This window comes from Haemaphysalis longicornis, unplaced genomic scaffold (genome assembly GCF_048455015.1).
Source record: "Haemaphysalis longicornis isolate Haplotype H1 unplaced genomic scaffold, Haemaphysalis longicornis Haplotype H1 scaffold_7, whole genome shotgun sequence".
Taxonomy (NCBI): domain Eukaryota; kingdom Metazoa; phylum Arthropoda; class Arachnida; order Ixodida; family Ixodidae; genus Haemaphysalis; species Haemaphysalis longicornis.
Window position 1 is genome coordinate 43,470,826 of NW_027526422.1, and position 19,210 is coordinate 43,490,035.

The following is a 19,210-nucleotide window of genomic DNA, read 5'->3' on the forward strand; positions in this document are numbered from 1 at the left end:
AATCCACTTAAATCCAATCCAATCCAAATCCGATCCACTCCAATCCAATCCAAGCCAAGCTTAGCCAATCCAAGCCAAGCCAAGCCAATTTAATCCAATCGAATCCAATGCCCCTCGCGAGAGAGTGTTCGCTATCGGAGAGCAGAGGGGGTGAGCGGAGGAGAGTGCGGACGCCGACGACGACGGACGCACGCGGGAAGGATAGGGCCGCCGACAAGAGATGCTCTCAGCGTCGCATCTAAAATCATTGGAGAACTAAAAATAAGGAAGGATGACGTTGGTACGGGTGCAGTATATGGATGGTAGGAATCCGGCAGTAATTCCCCATTTGCACAAGATGTCTCATGCGTTGAAAAAAGTTGGTTCCAGGTACAATGTGAAGGTTCTGTTTCAGCATGAAACAACGTTGGCAGGGTTTGTTCTTTGGTTGAAAAAGATTGTCCGGTGACCATCGCGCAGGCAGGAACGAATGCAGTGTGAAACATGAAACGCGGCGTGTCAAGTGCAATGCTGGCTGCGTTTATGTGCTTCCACTGTATTGCGGTAAGGAGTACGTCGGACAAATGGCAGACGCGTAAACGTGCGCCTCCGAGACCACGAACTGCCCCTGAAAGGGGCTATATCGTCACATCTTGCGGAACATTGCATCAAATGCCGGCACCGTGGTGGTTGCCGGCTGCTTTTCTGTGGTGATACAAAGATTGTGTTCAAGCATGCGCGGCAGTTGACGAGGGAAGTAGCTGAGGCTTTCGAGATACGTTCAGATAACCAAGAGAGGGGATGATTGTGTCAGTCAGGCATCTGTTGCTTTACACGAGAAAGAGATTGTGTATCTTGGTAGTCATTGAGTGGTACACCCTGTGGCAGTTGATGATGTAGGTGTTTCATTTTGTTTTTATTGGTTTTTATTGTTGTTTGTGGTTTGTGGTTTTTGGGTTGTTCCCATCTGATTGTAAGAGACGCATGCGTGGTCTGGTGACTGGGAGGGTATTTGTTCTTCGTCGTTTCTGATTAAACTTTAGTTGTGAGTAAGCGTTCGTCCTGTGTTCCTGATGTTCGTGTCGCGTTTTTTCAGTGTTGCGCTTTTGCAGGTTTCAAAACCCCACCTTCACACGATTATCCCCTCGACGCTTTTCATTATGGCAGCGCTGCTCCTCCTCGTCATCATCGCGAGAGAAAGTTGGCTTTCCTGCAGGCCGTATTTGCGTTACAGATGCTATCAGTGGAAACTAAGGCTTCGCTTTAAAACCCTGTGGCGCAAAACATGGAACATCTCACAATGGTCCCAGATTCTTCAAATTTATTTCATTCTGACTTCACCCCTCGCCACAAATAAAAAAAGAGCCGGGTAGGAAGTGCGCTTTATCTCTTCCTTAGGTTCGTTACCTTGTGGTACCTCGAAGGGTGCATGCAATGTCGCGAAGTTTATCTTCGACTTCTTGGGGGAGGGAGGTTTCGACAGCGCGTTTCTTTGTGGGGGGTGAATTAACATCTGTACCAGAGGGGTTTGTCAGGGCGGTCAGTTGTTCACGGAGGTCTTTGTTTTCGTCTCGCAAGATTTCATTATCTTTTAACAGTTTCGCGATGCTCTGCGTAAGAGATCTAACTTCTGCTTTAAGACTATAGTTCATCTCACAAGCTAGCTGCAGCACTGTGGGGGCTACATTTTTGTCCCCATCAGGGCGCCTAACTCACCGCGAAGGAAGCGATAAAAGGCGCCGGGGCCGTGCGGTGCCACTTGCCGAGAGGGGAGAAGGGAGTGTCCTTTCAGGACCCCCTTCACGGCGGATTAGGCGCCCTCAGTGGGCGCACTATTGATAACAATGTAGCCTCCACAGTACTGCAGCTAGGTTGTGAGATTAACTATAGCTAGTTCCATCCGAAACTCTGCAGGGATTTGGGTAGTCTGAGGAGGAGGGGTGTTGTTCGAGGAACCGTGGGACGCCCCGCTGCCCCAGCTCACCTTTTGTCGGCGGTTGCTGTTGAGGCTGCCGGCGCCGTCTTGTCCCTTCCCTTGGAAAATTGTCGCCTGCGGTTGTTGACTGACGGCGATCTCGATTGGCTCCGCGGTGGGTACTTGGATGTGGCCCTATTGCCGGATGAAAGTCGAGATTTTGAGCGACCTCTCTCTCGCTCCGGCAGGCTGGGCCATTCTTGTGCGTTTTTCAGGATTGACTTTAACTTCTGCGTTGACCTCGATTGGTGTTCTTGTCGCTGTTGCTGTCTTCCGTCTTGCGACGATGGTGGGAGTCTCCGTCGGGGCTGGAGTCTACGCGGGCGGTCTACTGCGCCGGTCAGGTGCTGTCCATTGCAGGTCACACACTTGGGGGTGCACGGGTGTCCGTCGGTAGGGTTGACTATGCCGCACGTGTGGCAGGGAGACTCAGCCGCTGAACACACGTCCGGTCGGTGGCCTACCTTCCAGCAGTGCGGGCAGGCCTCCGTTTTCCTGCGGAAGGGGTACCAGCGTTGGGTCGTTTGTCGGTATCGGACCCAGTATGGTACTACGGTGCCTTGAAAAAGTATTTGGATGGATTTGGAGGATCCCAACCTCCTGGCACTTAGAATGTGGAAGTCAGGGTTGTGATCTTTGAATCGTGTCGTGATGTCGTCCGGAGATTCGTCCTCGGGAATGTTGAACACGGTGCCGGTCACTGTGCGCGACGGAGCGGTGACGTGACTCGACAGTTCGAAGGTTTGGTCTTTAACGTGGATAAACTTGGCGGAGGAGAAGAGAATCGCTCGATCCTTGGAGGGGATACTAACGACGAAGTAGTTCGAGATGGGCTGTGTGCGTACCTGCTCATCGCTTATGTAAGGAACTCCTGCGGCTGCGTAGATCGTATTTGTGGTGGTTGGTGGCTTTCAGATCTAATCCACCCCTCGGGCGGAAACTTTCTTGGCGCTCTTTGCCCCAGCTGGCCTTGCGCCATTAAACTTTAAACATCATCATCATCAATCTTGGGCGGAAGACGTTTTTGTAGTCTCCTTCCGCTAGATTGGCTCTCGGCGGAGTCCGCTGCTTCGCTCGGCGCATCTTCGGCTGGTGCGCCCGCTGCTGCTTGCCGGGGGCTTGAATGGCCCAGCTTTTTAAATGCAGAGCATTCCAGTAACTCACGATGTCACCCGCGTTGACGTCTGTCGTAGTCCGCACCGTTGTTGTCCGCACCCCTCCCCCTACACTATATAAAAAAATACTATCCGGCACCTGGTTTCGATCCCTCGACCCTGCGGGCGGAACGCAATGTACATGGTGCTCTACCCACTGCGCCACAAAGCCTACACAGAATGGGAGGCTGCGAACGCGTCTTATATCCTTGACTCATTCAAACTACGTCAAGAAGCTGCTGATACAACGCATTCACTACCACCAACTCCCCAAACACTAAACGTTAACGCAATACACCCACCCCCCATGCGACGCATTTACTCGAGTCCCCCTCGCGGGGAGATGGGCCCAGCTTTTTTCGATGTTTTCCTGGTAGGCGCGATGTATATGCTGCCGGTCGTCTTCGTGGAAGTCCTCAGGAGCGAGGTCCTCCCCTTCGACCACGACCTCCATGACTTGGCCAAGGCGGGTGATCATCAAAGCGCTACCGTTACCACGGCAACACTGGTACGCCGAAGCGCCGGTTAGGCCTAGCAGGCCGTGCCGGCGTGGTCGATGATTGGCACTCCACTCGTGAAGGAACGGGGGGGCTCACCGGAGAATGAAACTTGGTCAGGAGGTCCCCTGCGTGTTTCGGCGTCGTTGGCCATGGCTGTATTTCTGCGGCTAGATGCGGTGGCGGTTGTAGGGGAGAAAATGCTGGAGCGTAGCTGAGCTGCGACCGCCGGCGTTTTGGCCACCACGTGATCTGTCCTCGACGTCCCGAAGCATGGCATTCAGCACAGTACGATTATCACCAAGAGAAATTTAAATAACGAATGGCCGCTATTCTGTCGCAATATGATGATAACAGCCAAACGCTGCTTGAGTAAATAGAAAATGGTTCGCAAGGGCGACAGGACAGCGATTCATCGCACCAAACCCAGTTGTATAAAAGTGCGGGATTGCCTTCGCTCTGCGCGCGGACACACTAACATATCGCAACGGCTTCAACTGAACACCAGCGGCGCTGCCCTAATGAAAGATAAAAATATACAGACCAAAACCTGCGAGCCCACTTACGAGGAGAGCGAGAGGACTGCGGGAGTGTGCGTGTGTGTGTATGTGTATCACCTCCTGTAAGCGATACTGTGTGTGAGAGAGTGGGCGAGATCGCTCCACCAATCCAGAAACTCCTGTGCTGGGGGGCCCTGGCCCCCGCAAGAGTATATTCAATGACGGTGGTGTCACAGCGGCGCTGGAAACGTTTTCATGTGTTCAGCTTTAGGTCGGGGTCAAGGCATAACTGGCATAACTGGCATCACCTAGCAGTTGGCAGACAGCTTAGCGAAGATAATACCGGTGATGTGATTTTTGCGGTGCTTGTAGAAGCGAATTTTTCCGTGTAAACTGCACTTTGCATTATCAGTGCCAGAAGTGTTTGTTATGCGTGTGAAATCGAGGCGAAACTTTAGTGTGTATATTGCGACACCAAGGATACATGACTTCAAGAGCCCAAATATTCAGGTTTTTAGAGATAGGTGTTTAAAGATATAACTGCGCCGCAAAACGCTACCTAAAAACTGCTGAAACTACGATGAGTGCTCTTTGGATGGGCTCAGAAAAATATCTCTTTGCACTTTTTTTAATGCTTTCAAAAGCTGGTAAACGCGTGCTTAACACGCGATATTCGGGGACGTAGATGCGCGGGAGGAAGCTTTCAGGAATTGAATTGAATTGAATTGCTTTATTTTCTATGAAATCTAAATAATGTTATGGTAGATTTGTGGGGAAAAGCTGCTCTAGGCAGCTTTTTTCCCCTCTCAACGTTTATTTACGTTGTTGTTTACTCTTGTATCATTGGACATAGCCACGGGTACGGACGTAGTAGAGCGCACAGCGGGAGCCATAATTTTGCACAAATGGTTCCCCTCGCATTCGTATTGCGGACTCAAAAAAAGACCATTCGGAGTAATGGAGATTTTTTCATAAATGATGGAGTTGTAACTGATGTTCGTGTAACTACATGCCAGCATAAGTTGTGCCCGTGCATGTTGTCTTTGTCAGCAACAATATTTTGCGCAACAAGCTCCAACTGACCTTATTTTCTTGGACCTGCTGTGCCAGAAACGCAAACTAGAAGGTGTTTGAGATATTTGAGAGTCATTTCAATACAATTGTTGATACGAGTCTCAGAATTGTGGCTGGTGTGTGTCTATAGCTTTCCTTCTGTTTTCGGTTTAGGGCTATCTTTATATTTTGCCGGCATGGCATTTTTTCGCAACGGTCGTACGCCAAGTAGCGTACAGATATGCAAATGCAACCATGGCTCTGCTTTTTTTATTTCTTCTCGAGTACCATGTGCTTTGTTCACATAGGCTCCGCACGCAGCTGAACCGTGTATGTTTATTCTATTTTGGAAAAAAAAACTCCAACGCCGCTTCCAGCTGGCGCCACGTGTTTACTTGAAACTGCATTGCACGAGAAACTGCACCGCAGCCACGAGTGCACGAGGTTCATACTTCACCACATTTTTGTTCGACGGGAAAGGTTTCTGTCATTACGAAACAATTCTGCGTGCAAATTGGCGGATTTCAAATCTCCTGCTTCCGCCATTTTAGAAAGACGTATAAAGGAACTCTGACGTATGGGTGAGCTGCCAGAAACGGATAGTCGGTACGTGGACTATACGTCGACAGCAGGCCCCGATCAGTAGAAAGTGGAAGTAGGTGTTGCCGGAGTTCTTATATGCTTTCCTGGTATCGAAACTCCGGCAGAAGTTTCATTCAGGGACAAAAGCTGCCGCTAGGATCGTCCCTGTCAATAAGGAGGTGGCGCCGGCCTTTCGCTACAAGTACTGGCCGTCTGTTCCTCTATCGGGAACACACGTACATTGTTGTGATCTTCGTTCCCACCGGTGATAACGTGAGCAAACTATGCATATTTTTGTGTCAGTTGTCGTTGCGTAGCTTAGTTGCGAGACAGAGGCAAGACCACGCCTGTTACAAAGGCATGTTGCTGTTTTCGTTAGTTGCCATAGGCACGGCAAAGTTTTAGCTTTGGGAGGACAGACATTTGGCTCTTTCGGTTTTTGACTAGCCTTTGGACTGCCGTCTAGGTGATACAAGTTAACTAGCGCCGGAATTAAAGCGTTATACAGGCATGGGTGACCTGCTGCGATGAGCAAATCGGTATAGAAACCTTACCTCTTAGAACGTTGGTTAAGTGTTGCATCTGTGTGATTTCATAGCAAGACAATGATAATATAATAATAGATATTTACAGTTTGAAAGTAAGCATGGACAGCAGGAAAAAAACGCAAACCAATGGAAGCAGCATAATGGGCGCGCAGAGGGTGTTGATGTAGATATTAAAGTCTTGGGGGACTGCTAGGTTGAACCCATAGACAAAGCGTCCAGCTTAAAAACTCACACGCAAAGTACGTGCCACCAACCCACCCAGAGGGCAAGTTGAAAAAAAAATAACATGCAGGCACAGCAAGCCATGCAAGGCTTTTTAGTACTCGAAATAGCTGATTGGATTATCAAAATGTCGCCATGGGAGATATTGGGTGCGCAACGCAGATGACAGAAAGATTTGAACGCTGGCTGGCCGCAGCAGGCAGCTTCCAAGGGCATGCAGAAGAGACTACGCAAGGTCACTACGGCTGTGCTGTGGAAGTGTTTTTTTACATAAGTTTGTGGCACTAGCGGGATGGATGTAGGAAAATGAGACATCATACATATATCATAGAAGACATCATACATACAGTAGCTCCCGTTTCTTTGTTGTTAAGCGACGACAACAGGCGTAGTTTTGGAGGTGCGTGTACTCTTTGGGATTGCGACTGTATTTCCGGCTTCGTCAGATACGCCAGCAGGTTTTCGAATATCCGGGGGATGGCGCCGACGTGAAGCTTGGGCTCTCGCGCTCGAGATACACATATTTCCCACTTATTATGAACCAATCGCCTCGAATAACATCCCTGGAGTAGAAATGTTTCTCCCTTGAGCGCACGGGCTTTGACTCTAAACAGAAAGCGTCGTTCTCCTATCGTGAAATGGCTCACTTCCACCTGTCGCGCTGTTATCGGGCTGTCGGGGCTTCGTGTCGTATTCGTCGTAACCGTATAGTTTCATGTAGTCACGGCAATAAACCACCGGGACACTCGTTTACGTCTCACGATGGAACGCTTCGTGCGGCAAAGACACGAGCTGTGTACCTCTACCGCTCAACAATTTCCACTCCGTGGGCAAAGATGCCAATACACTTCTACACTGCATTCTTCGCCCCTCCCCAGGTTTTACGTTAGTGGAGATGGCCCCCGTTTTTCTTTATTTATCACACACTGCAGACCAAGTATGGTCCCTGTATGAGAGAGCATTACAGTTCAAAAATCGCCTTTGTATACACTGCGGTACAAAACTCACATTTCACAAGACCATCGTGGAAAACAAGCGCAAAAATAGAGACAAACAGGCAGGATAAGCGGCAAGAACCAGTTAATTACGCAGTTTCACTTGATATGACAAACATAGGGGAATCATGAGGCAGAGTATTCCATTCAGAAATCATTTTCGGGAAAAATGAATACTTGTAAATTTTAGAACGTGCAAATATAGGTGTAATGTCGTGACTATGTTTACGATGTGAAGCCCTGGTTGTGTCCTTTGTTATGTGAACTGGCGCATGCAATCCTGATCTGAAAAAAGTATAAGAGGTGGAAAAAGTTAAGCCGTGCAGCTTTCCTTCAATCAGCCAGGCGTTGGAGATTCGGATCTTGCAACACGGCTGACGGCGAATCGCGACTTCTTCAACGGTTGGATACACATCGAGCAGGTAATCGCTGTGTTTTTTCTAAAGCGGGACAAAGAGAGAAAGAAACATCTTTCTCTCTTTCTACACGTTTGCCGTATTCCGAGTATGCACGCCTAAGTTAGATTACGAACCCATGTTTTTTTGTGATCGACCCGGCTAGTGCACGTCAAATGAAAATGATTGATACACCTATTGCTTGGTGCACGTTCCAGCATACACTCCCCCTTATAAAACGTTGCTCAATACAACACTAGGGGAGTGTTCCATTATGTGGTCATGTACCACCTTGCTAAACTAGTAGCAATAATGCGAGACCTCAAAGCGTACCGTTAGACATAGCGTCGGCTTCCACATCACCGCGTCGCTCCCTTCCTTTGCTGCCGTTACACCTCTGCGCAAGCGATTTAAAACCAGGAAAATACGGGACGCTTCACGTATTTCTGGCGATACTGGCAGAGAAAGACGAATAGTGCTTTCGCACTAAAATCACTGCTACTTGTGCTACCACCCGAAAGATAAATGTGGGCGCAAGCCGATGGGACCCGTATCATAGGGCACTGCTGTGAGATATCGTTAGTGCAGCAAGATGAAAATATTTACGAACAGGGTGAGAGTTGCTATGTGTGCATGATGTGAAAATAATCTCATAGAAACCATACCGAACAACAACGGGAATTCAAACAGTCAGCGCCGTTATAACGCTGAACCAGCACAACCAAGTGCATACAGAAGGTTCATTTCACATATTAGACTTCAAAGCGAGCGTTGGTACTTGAGGAGTTGGTACTTCGATCAATTACAAAGCGCTTCTCTTTTTTTCCTCTCCATGTTTTCGCCACGCGGCATATGAGAGGAAGTTTGGAGAAGGGAAGGGAGAAGAAAGTAAGGAAGCAAAAGAAAGAGAGGAAAGTAAGACATCAAGTGAGAGAGGGGGTGGAAAAGCACCGATAATCATGAAATCGAGTAGTTGTCGAGTCTACAGGTAGGCATATATGCAGTCCAGTTACGCACAGGAAGTCAATTAGCGACCTGCAGTATCTATCTTCCTGCACCCCAGCGCTTGTAGTCGTCCGGTTTATCCCACCGGAGACCAACCACTCTCAGCGCGTAGTCCCAAGCTGTCCTTGTTCCCGCGCACGTCCACAAAAGTTGCTTGGAATCAGTTTCAGCCGCCGAAGACGGACACTTGGGACAAGTTCTTGGGTCTTCTGGTGAGTGTCCCTAAGTTCAGGTGACTGAAGGCGTGAGGGCCACCCCAGCCCGAAGCCTCCTTAGAGAAATTTCCTCCACCCGCGCAAGTTTGTAGGGAGAGAGCAGACAAACGGGATAATTAGGGCACATGTGTCCCTCCTCAGAAGAGATTTCCTTGCTAAAAGACAGGAGTGCGGATCGCAAGGGAAGGGCTAGGGGAGGATTCAGGTTGGGAAAAAGAGCGGGAAAGATGGTCCGCAAATTTGTTCAGTATATTCTGATCATGCCCCTGCACCCAATGTACACGCATAATTAAATATAATGCCTTGTGGACGTTGTGAGCCTGCTGGCAGATCAGATGATTCTTCTTCACCTGCTTTAGTTGCTTCACAGCACTGAGCGAGCCTGCGTATATATGCGCCTCCGTGGTACTAGGGAGTGCGCTTGCAGTTTTGGTTGCATCATGTACAGCCTGGAGCAACAGTAGCAGCGGGTCTGCAGTGTCTGGGGTGTAACGTCACGAGCCTTGAAGTTCCGGGTTTGTTGCACTGTCCGTGCGGCAGAAGAGCTGCGCACGGAGTGACCTTCAGGGACCGTGGTATCAGAAGCTGGCGCTGGCTGGTCCCGGCGACGAAGCTTCGTTGTCAAATTGGTTGTTGCTGTATACCGCCAACGTGGTAGGTGGTATATGGTTGAAGTCACGGGAGGCTCATTACAGAAATGGGAATGGAGCTCTCCGACCATAGATATACGAAAACGCTTGAGCTTTCTTGCTTCTTCACGCTGGTGTATCAGCTCCGTTGTAGTATTGAGCTGGGCGTGTTCCTGTACGACTGGAATCGGAGGCAGACGAGGAAAAGTCGTGATGTTGCGAAACGGCCTCTCTATTGATAGCCGCAAGTTTCGCCCATTGTTGCACGTTGAGCCTGTGTTTTACTTCTCCTCCTCACGTTGTTAAAAATTCATGGGGTTGGGAATCCATTGTAATAGCCTGGTAGGGCTTCCAAAAATTGATTGATATCGCTACCTCTTTCTCAGAGCGTACAAGCAAGAGGAAAGGCGCCATCCTGGTGGAGCTGATGGTGCGACCGGGCTTGGTGCTTCTGTGCAGCGTGTGGGCGGCGTCCGCAGCGGCAGGTCCATGCCGCTCGGCATGGGCAGCCGTGAAAGCTGGAAGCCAGGAGATAATCATCACCGAGGGCGAACCACCCGATTCGGCGGCTCTTTCTGGGTCAGGAACAGAAGCCGTCGCCTGGGGTCATTTCCAAGACGCCATTGAAGAAACTGGGTCAGTGGTCCTATGACGCTGTTATCTTCAGGACGTATTTTATTTCTTTCCCATGCACTGTACACTGCCGTGCTGTGTTTGCCTGTGTCAATACTGCGTTCTTGAGAACAGCCCGAAAGAGACGCGAACACCTGAAAGGTGCACGTGCAGGGCGTGGACTCCCTTCCCCGCTCCCTCCCTCTCTTGACATTGGCAAGTTGTGTTGACGGTGCCTCCTCAGCGATATCTCTTGAGGCATAAGTTTCTGGTTCTTATTTTAAAACGCCCTGATAACAATGTCCAGGTAAACAGTAATTTTTATTGGCGCTTCTCCTGATCTGACGAAGTGGGCTGATGCTTGTTGCTGTAGCTGCTGCTTTGTTGCCGGGAGCGCCGTCGGGTTTCATCTTACCCGCTCGCCTCCACGTGTCGCATTCACGCGCTTCGCGGAAAGGGGGGTGCGCGCGGAGTTACACCACATAACGCTGGACTCGCCCGAAGGGCGGCCAGAGGTAGCGACTGGTGGAACAGCCGCCATGTACGAGAGGTACGTGGATAAGAGAGAGTTCCTCTCGTTAAACCGATTTGATTTCCGCACGCCACGTGCCGAGCTCCGCCCTCCGGCCGCTTTTGCTCCTCTCGCGCAAGGGTGCTGCAATCAGCAATGATCCAGGGCACTCGTTAGAATGGACACTGAGCAACGTTCAATCGAACAAAATGTCTTGGAGCGCTGTAGACTGCTTACGGGCTTTTCGGGCGAAAGCCTGGCGATAAGTTATTAATTGATTGTAGGGTTTAACGCGCCGACGCAACGCAGGCGATGAGGCGCGCCGTAGTGGAGGGCTCCGGATTAATTTTGACCACCTGGGGATCTTTAACGTGCGCCGAAATCTCGTACACGCGGGCGTTTTTTTTTTTTTTTTGCTTTTCGCCTCCACCAGAAAATCGGCCGGCACGGCCGGGAATCGAACCCGCGACCTCGTTCTCAGCAGCGCAACGCCTTAGCCACTGAGCCACAGCGGCGGGTTGGCGATAAGTTATTAAGAACTTTGTCGAAACATCGTAATTGCGTCTCCTTCGTCGCTTTAGTTTCCTCGTCTTCTGCCGCAAATTTTTCCAGTTCCAGTTTCTTTCTTCCCTTTCGTTTCTTTACATTAACGTTACATTTCTTTAAGATACATTAACGGGCAGATCGGGGACACGCGCCAAATTTTCCCCAGAATCATAGACCTGCGTGGCTTGGGGACACCTTCAGTTCTAGTCACGTGGCGTCACGTTCACTTATTGCGTAGCGCGTGCTTGCTTAACTTTAGTTCCATGCAGCGCTGTAACGTGCCCAGATAGCGCAGGGTTTTTTTTTAACGAGCAGAGCTCCAACTGTGGTTCTCGGGTTCAAATCCTATGCGAACTGACATGTGTTTACTGTTTACTCCTTTCAGCAGCGGGCATTTCCGGCATCGGACGACAACTACGCCAAAAAAGCTGTTTTAAATGCAGAGCATTTCAGTAACTCACGATGTCACCCGCGTTGACGTCCATAGTCGTAGTCCGCACCGTCGTTGTCCGCACCCCTCCCCCTACACTATATAAAAAGAATACCATCCGGCGCCTGGTTTCGATCCCTCGACCCTGCGGGCGGAACCCAATGTACATGGTGCTCTACCCACTGCGCCACAAAGCCGACACAGATTGGGAGGCTACGAACGCGCCTTATATCCTTGACTCATTCAAACTACGTCAAGAAGCTGCTGATACAACGCATTCACTACCACCAAGTCCCCGAACACTAGAGATATGCCCAATTTTACGATAGTAAGCGAAATAAGTCACCTCCAAAAACAACGCGTTGTGGACTGCGCAGTAAGGTGCCGGCACGTGCGAGAACCTCTCGCGCTGTTCGTTCCAGGCAGGGGGCGCGCGAGCACTGCGAAGGCGGGAAATTTGGACAGCTTTGGACAAACCTCCGTTCAATTCATCAAGAGAGAAGTGAGACAGGGAGGCGAAGAGCGTGATGGGTAGTAGCAGTAAGCGGATAACGGTGCCAGAGGCCGTTATGGCGAATCACTGCTCTGCATTTACGACAGCTTTCACGTTGAGTGGAACGGCTTTAATTTTTTATCAAAATATGGCACTTAAAGCTCTCGCCTTATTAATGCTCTCGCATCGGCAACATATAAGTAGTGCTTAGGTGTCCTCGGAGTTTTTGCTTGCCTTTCTGCGCGACACAGTTATTTTGAAAATGTTCGCACATATTTAGTTCCTTTTTGCAAAGCTCCTAGCGCAACCCGCCGTCGCTGGAATCACTACGAGTGACACTTTATTTTCGCCGTTCCGCTGCACGCTACCAAAGATCAACTCCCGGCGCTCAAGTACACAGCCGAAGTAGGCGTCCTTAACAGGAGGGCTTCTCAAAGCGGCAAGTCAGACCATATATCTGGAGGGATGTTGCAATTGTGGAACAGGAGGTGGTCCTATTCGGAATCAGTCTATGTGACGTACTGATAGGCCGGGGGAGATAAATGAATTTTTACGCAGCATGCATAAGGGGCAGGATCTGTGAAGCGGTAGTTCCCGGAAAGCCAAGGTAGGCACCACCCATAGCAGAGAGGAGGTCAAAAGAAGCACCAAGGAATCCATGTGGGGAACTGTCGGTGTATACGTATTAAACAAACACAAACTTAACATTGCAGACTTGTGTATTTGCTTCTTCTCTGATCCCTCCTGTTCCTGACTGCCCTGATCTATATGTCGATCTCACGCATGGTCTCTTGCAATGTCCTGTCGCTTTTCAAGCCACTTTACCCCCTTTATGGGCGTCGGCTTTCGCCTTGGAGGGGACGGGCGGCATGCTTATATATATTATAACTAATATTTATTACGAAGAACACTCGTTTCTGTTATTAAAGGTGACAATGAAGTTTGAAAAGGTTTATCAACGCTCATACATCACAACAATAAACCACTGCGCTGCATAACGCAAATTTTTTTAAACAAAACGATCGAGCGCCCCGGTTTTTTAAAATATAAACTTTTTTTCAGATAACCATATGACGTGTTTATATGATGACTTTCTGATAACCGATCATATACCTATGTAAATTTAAAGGGTATTGTGAGGCAAAATTTCGAATAATTGTTATTTATTTTTTGAAAACCCGTTACTACAATCACTCATTGATGAATAATACGTAACATGCGTCTATAGGCCGGCGCATTGCAAAGTCATTTTCTGTGTGAACACCTTCTGCTTTTCCTTTTCAACTTTTTCAGCACGCAGCTGAAGCGTTATGAGTCCAGAGGGTTGTCGGAAACGCTCGAACGAAGCCACGTTTTCAGATGCAGAATCATGCTAATCGAACGCTCGATCGGGACAAGTCGCCGTGTGGAATATGATAGATTTCCTGTCAACTTCTGAGGGGTAAACCCCAATAGGGATGTAAGGGATGTACAGGTGCCGTCAAAAGTAATCGGAACACGGTCTCGTAAATTTACGTGACTTTCTTCTACCGGAAACTGCCTGGCTGCAATTGGTGTGCGTTTAAAAGGATCCCCCCTAATAGAAAAAGCTTCCTGTAAATCGGTAAAGCTGTCGTAAAGCCCATAAGACAAATATTTTGGGATATTCACAAATCCTTCTACCAATTACTTATGACGGAACCTGTACCCCTCCGCGAATGCCAGAAAATCCACCGGGTATTTATGGATCTTCTTGTTCTTTCATGATCGACGCCAATGTTCAGCTTCACGGGCGAAGTTGTCGAAATGGCAGTATTTATTAAATAGCTCGCAGAGCTTCGTTTCGAAATCTTGATCGCTCTTTCGACGCCTCTAGGTGATGCAATAAAAGTAAAGCAGATTGGAGTGTATCCAAAATTGAGCATGAGGAGGGGGGGGGGGGGGAGGCAAGTGGAGGTGCGGCTTGGGGGGGGAGGGCGGTCAAGTGCCCCTCTTGCACCCCCCTCCCTGCCGACGCCCATGCCCTCCTCTTCATCTCATTCCCATTGTTTTCCTGGCATAACCGGATGACTTCTCGTGAAGGAGACCAGCTCAGCCCGGAACCAATCTTAAGTACTTCATTGTTATTTGCAATTAAATGTCTTTGCTACTAATATACCCAGAGCAGAACTTGATCCTCCATCGTTCAGATAGCATGAAAAAATTTTGCAGTGCGAATGCTTGTTCTAAATTTACTAAGAGCGTCCCCACGGACGTTAAAATAATACATTATTCCAAAGCATTGGTAGCAGACAACCATTGTTCCTTTTTGTGCGTTCGTTGACATATCATTGCACAATTCAATGAACATTACAACTGCTCGCCGAAGAAAAATATGGGGAAGGTTGCACTAAGTCGCGCAAGGCTAGTGAACCATAGTGAAGCTGTAAGATTTATTTCTACGTGAGTACTGAAGCACATCACCAGGCATTTGTACAAGTTTAAAATTATTTATTTACATTTTCCGTCGTCGCTTTTCACTGTGCTAGTAGTAGTTATCGCCATATGCATCGATATCGTCGTGTTACTCGTGCCAACCACTACACGCGCGGTATTCGATGACAGCTGGGGCGCAGCGGCGGCGCGTACGTGCACCACGCATGCGCGGTGTTCCTGGAGCCGCGTCAAGGTTCTGTGGAGCAGGGGTTGCACCAGATGTGGCGTTGTTGGTTGCTAGTCAACGCGAGGCGCTCGTCTGAGTTTTCGCCAGCTGTTTTTCTTTTTTTTCTAATGCTACTGGGTGTGTTGGGGACGGCCGGCGGTCGCTGCGAGCCACACGCTCACAGGCGCTCGGCATTTTCTGCGCATTTCTAACGCGTTACGCGTTAAGGCCCAACCACATGCAGCGTATTTTCGGCGTCGCGCGAGCGTCAGCGTCGTTCGGCGTCAACGCGCAGGCCCGCAGGAGAGGGCGAGTAACTGCATGGGACCGGCGTGCTCGACGCTTCTTTCGGCGTCCAGCACGAGATTGAACAGTCGCCGGTATTTGTCGCGCAGGGACTTCAATTTTTTCTGCACGGTTTCTGCGGCGCAAACACACGAAAACAATGACGACTTGTTACAATAACTATGCGCACAGGCTGCAGCGCAGGTGACAAGTGCCTTGCCTTCGTCCGCAATACCAGGCGCCACGGCTGCTGCCACTTCATCCCACAACGTCTATTTGCGGGGTTTGTTCTTGTTATCTTTGTGTTTAGTCTGCCATTGAGCGGGGAGGGCTGCGACTGCAGTTATTAACGCCCCAGCGTCGATGTTCGGCATGCCGGCCACCATTAAAAAAGCGAGTCGGACTGGCACAACCGGAAACTGGCACCAGCGCCGCTTCCGCCGTTTGCACCGATATCTGTCGAGCGTAGATATCGGCGTCGCCCGAGCGTCAGCCCGCGTCGCCTGGCGCGCGTGCTGACGCTCGTCGACGCCGAACGACGCTGACGCTCGCGAGACGCCGAAAATACGCTGCATGTGGCTGGGCCTTTAGGTGTCATGCGCGACGCATTGCCGCAAGCTACAGCAGCTCCGCTGTTAAATTAATATTAGGACAGCTTTGTAACGTTATGTGAAAGCGTTTTCTTTTTGGTAGCCTGCGTATGTCTATGGTAGGCGGTAGAAGGCTGGTGGTGCGCAAGTCCAACTAGCATTCTTTCCATATACTCATTTTTTAAGCTGGAGTTTGTTCGGTAAAACGTGCTAAAACAATATTTCTTTTTTCTGGCAAAAAAAAAAATGATAGACGATGTTACTACGCTCGTTTCTTTGTCTTTTTCTTTGCTGTCGAAAGTTTTGTCTTCTGTAGCCGCGGGAAAATGCGGATTTAAGTTAATAGGTAAAATTGAAATTCCACAACTGTTGTGTGTAGCTTCCAGGAGGCTTTTTAGAAACTGGCTTTATGCTACATCCCAATATCTGTTCTCAGGCTATCGCATGGAATTCTATGTCTGGTCCAGACTGGATGCCCCATCACGCAACAGCTGATTGGGGTGCTACGTCATTGAGCCGCCGTTGTTGCTTGCCTGCGAAGATGTCGATCTCGCCAGAAACACGTCAACGAAAACCGAGTGTTGCACTTCGCTATGGTTACCGGGGGCACCTTGAGTCGACTGTTTTCCTTTTTCTTTTCCCAGATGGGCGTTCCTTCAAGTCGGGTCGAATTCGCAAACCCCGGACGAGATACAGGCTTATGCTGCTGGTGCCATCGAGGGCTATTTGAGCCGGGACCTGATGGAGTATCACTGGGAAAACGTGTTTGGCCGGTACTGCGACAACCAGACGGAATATTGCGATAGAGTTGAGGCGTTTATACGAAAGAACCTTGAATATTCGCTCAGCCAGGAGGAAAAGCTGAGCAGCACCGACCCTTACTGGAACATGGTAAGCCTTGCGCTCATAAGTGGCATTGTAAATAGTGGTGGTTAAACGTTTATTGAACAGAAAAAAGAAAAAAGAAAACCAAGTCAGGGTGGGGCTCCAGTGTAGGGCTCCATAGGCGACAGCTGCCGCTGTGGCGCGATCTATCAGTCGTTGCCGATGGAGATGATTGGTCGAGGCGATTGGTCGAACAGAATAAAACACCAAGAAATAACAAAAATAAAAATAAAAAAATTCACGAAAATGATCTGACAGGAGCAAGAAAAAACGTCTTAAACATCTCCCCAAAATCCAGGAATAAACAGCAAGTTCCGTGAAAAGACGCTAAAAACACCAATAACAAAATGCCCTGCATTTCCACAAAAGTGCAGATTTGGCGAAAAAAACACCTGTAATCGTTATAATCGTAAGTGGAGATGATTGGTAGGATAGAATTTTGAAAATCCGAAAAATAGGAAAATTAGAAAAGTAAAATTTGCAGAAATATGATCTGATAAAACACAAAATACGCATCTCATCTCAAAATAATCCAGCTTCTTTCGCTGCTCATGGACACGTTCGCTTTAAAAACTCACACTCTAGACAAGTGGCATAAGAATGCTGCGCACTAGTGGACAATTCTCTTAATTTATGCAGATTTGGTTGTATGAAAATAGCCCTTTTTAAAGCTAGCATGTGAATAAAAACAGGCGCCCATAGGGAATTCAAAATACTCAGTTCGGATCTCACTCTGCAATTTAAGTGATGCAGACAAATAAACATGGTACAAATATAAAATAAAGCATGGCTTAACATTGAACTTGCCCTCCATCTTGATTTCTGCTGTGAATGGTTGATAATTTTTACCCTCTGTTTTCGTACAGGTTAAGCTGCAGATGCAGCAGCTGTCTGGATTAAGCGATGTTTTTGACGGGAAGAACCTCACTTATACAAGGCGGGTGACGACAGCCACGAAGGCACTGTGAGACCCTCAAACGTTTCTTTTTTGTTTTTTTCAGCTGACAACCGCCAGTGACTGCGTGTGACCTTTTGGATAAGCTTTGATTTTATTGTTTCTAATAGTTTATAGGTTACTTCCAATTATGTTCCCGATGCAATTATGAACAAATGAAACACAAAGATTAAAATTTCAACTTCAGCATCGAAAGGACAAAATTTTCTGTTGTCATATATTATAATTATAGCCTACTCGCACACTTGGAGAATGGGCGAGGAAAAGACTTTTTTTTTCCTTTTATCATTTTTTTCCATACACTCAACCATAAAGTTTCTCCGGCTAACCTAGAGTGGAATATAGCACTAGTGTCTACGGGATCCATGGGTGCCGCCATACCCGGAAGTTCGGCCGGAAGTTCGGCGTGGCATGCCCCGCAATGACTTTGTGGCTACGCAAATGAAGTTATGGTTTTAAAAATGCTTCCAATAAATAGTGCTGTGATTATTAAAAAATGCTGCCAATAAATAGCGCTGTGATTATTAAAAAAATGCTGCGAAAGAAATAGTGCTGTGATTAATAAATTTTACATTGTCTAAAACTGATGTGTTAGAGTGCTTAGTTGCAAAAATAATTCGGGGGGGGGGGGGGGGGGTTTGAAAGAAAAAAAAAAAGAAAGCAGGAGTCCTGCGTTTTGCTCACGCCGCCAGATACTGCAGGCCGTTATCCCGTAATTATTTTAAAAAAATTACATACTCCAAACTAGACGCTGCACTCATTTTTTGTTTGTGATGTTTAGCTCGAAATTAATTATTTAACTGTCTTAAACTGTGTTGATGCTTCCGCTCAATACTGTGTTATTCTTCGCTCTTGGCAGGCGAACCACATGCAATAGCTAGAGATTCAAAAGTGATTTAGTCACGTTGTATTTCTTTGTTTAGTCCAAGCAGATATAAATAATGCTCTAGGCGAAGCCTATTACCGCAAGTAATTAAGCCTTCAAGCACGCGCGCAAGACATTACTAAATTGCATTAATGCTTCAAATATCAAGCAAATACTGGCTTGACAAGTCGCCATGCATGTTGCCTCATTGCGCCTGTCAGTGCATGCTTCAAGGGATAACAGCACGTAGCGACGGCGACAAGCGACGCAAAAGTCGTAACTCACGTAGTAGAGCGAACGGATATTGTGGGCGACAGCGACAAGCCGCATAAATAGCCTACAGGTCGCCGAGACCCTGGCTCGCTTTTTGGCGGCCAAATGCACCCCACAAGCGGGCGGCAGCGACGATACAGTGAACTGTAGCGACAAGTGACGACTAAGGAGGATATTGGCGGATGTATATTAATTTTTTATCATGAAAATGTTTTATGGCGGGGTACACTAAGATTTCCTGAAGCCGTATACGTCACGGGAATGACGCCAGTACAACGAACACAAGAGAAGCGGCAAAACAAGTTTCATTGACACGGATGGTGCTGCCGTTTAGGAGAAGTGAAGCGAAGTAGTGCATCATGACGCTCACGAGCGCCGACAGTTGGCACCTGTATC

General features: G+C 48.3%; 1 protein-coding gene across 2 annotated transcripts in view; it reads left to right on the plus strand.

Annotated features, from left to right (window-relative positions):
* LOC144147415 (putative phospholipase B-like 2) overlaps window positions 1–19,210 on the plus strand; it is a 45,070-nt gene that overhangs the window by 9,938 nt on the left and 15,922 nt on the right. Inside the window, exons 1-4 of one of the 2 annotated variants that reach the window (XM_077679545.1) lie at window positions 5,786–6,013; window positions 10,136–10,385; window positions 16,481–16,727; window positions 17,588–17,685. In XM_077679545.1, the coding sequence (XP_077535671.1) occupies window positions 10,177–10,385; window positions 16,481–16,727; window positions 17,588–17,685 (554 nt within the window). In that variant the 5' untranslated portion in view covers window positions 5,786–6,013; window positions 10,136–10,176. Of the gene's footprint in view, window positions 1–5,785; window positions 6,014–10,135; window positions 10,386–16,480; window positions 16,728–17,587; window positions 17,686–19,210 lie in introns of those variants that run through there. The other variant, XM_077679544.1, reaches the window with a different exon arrangement.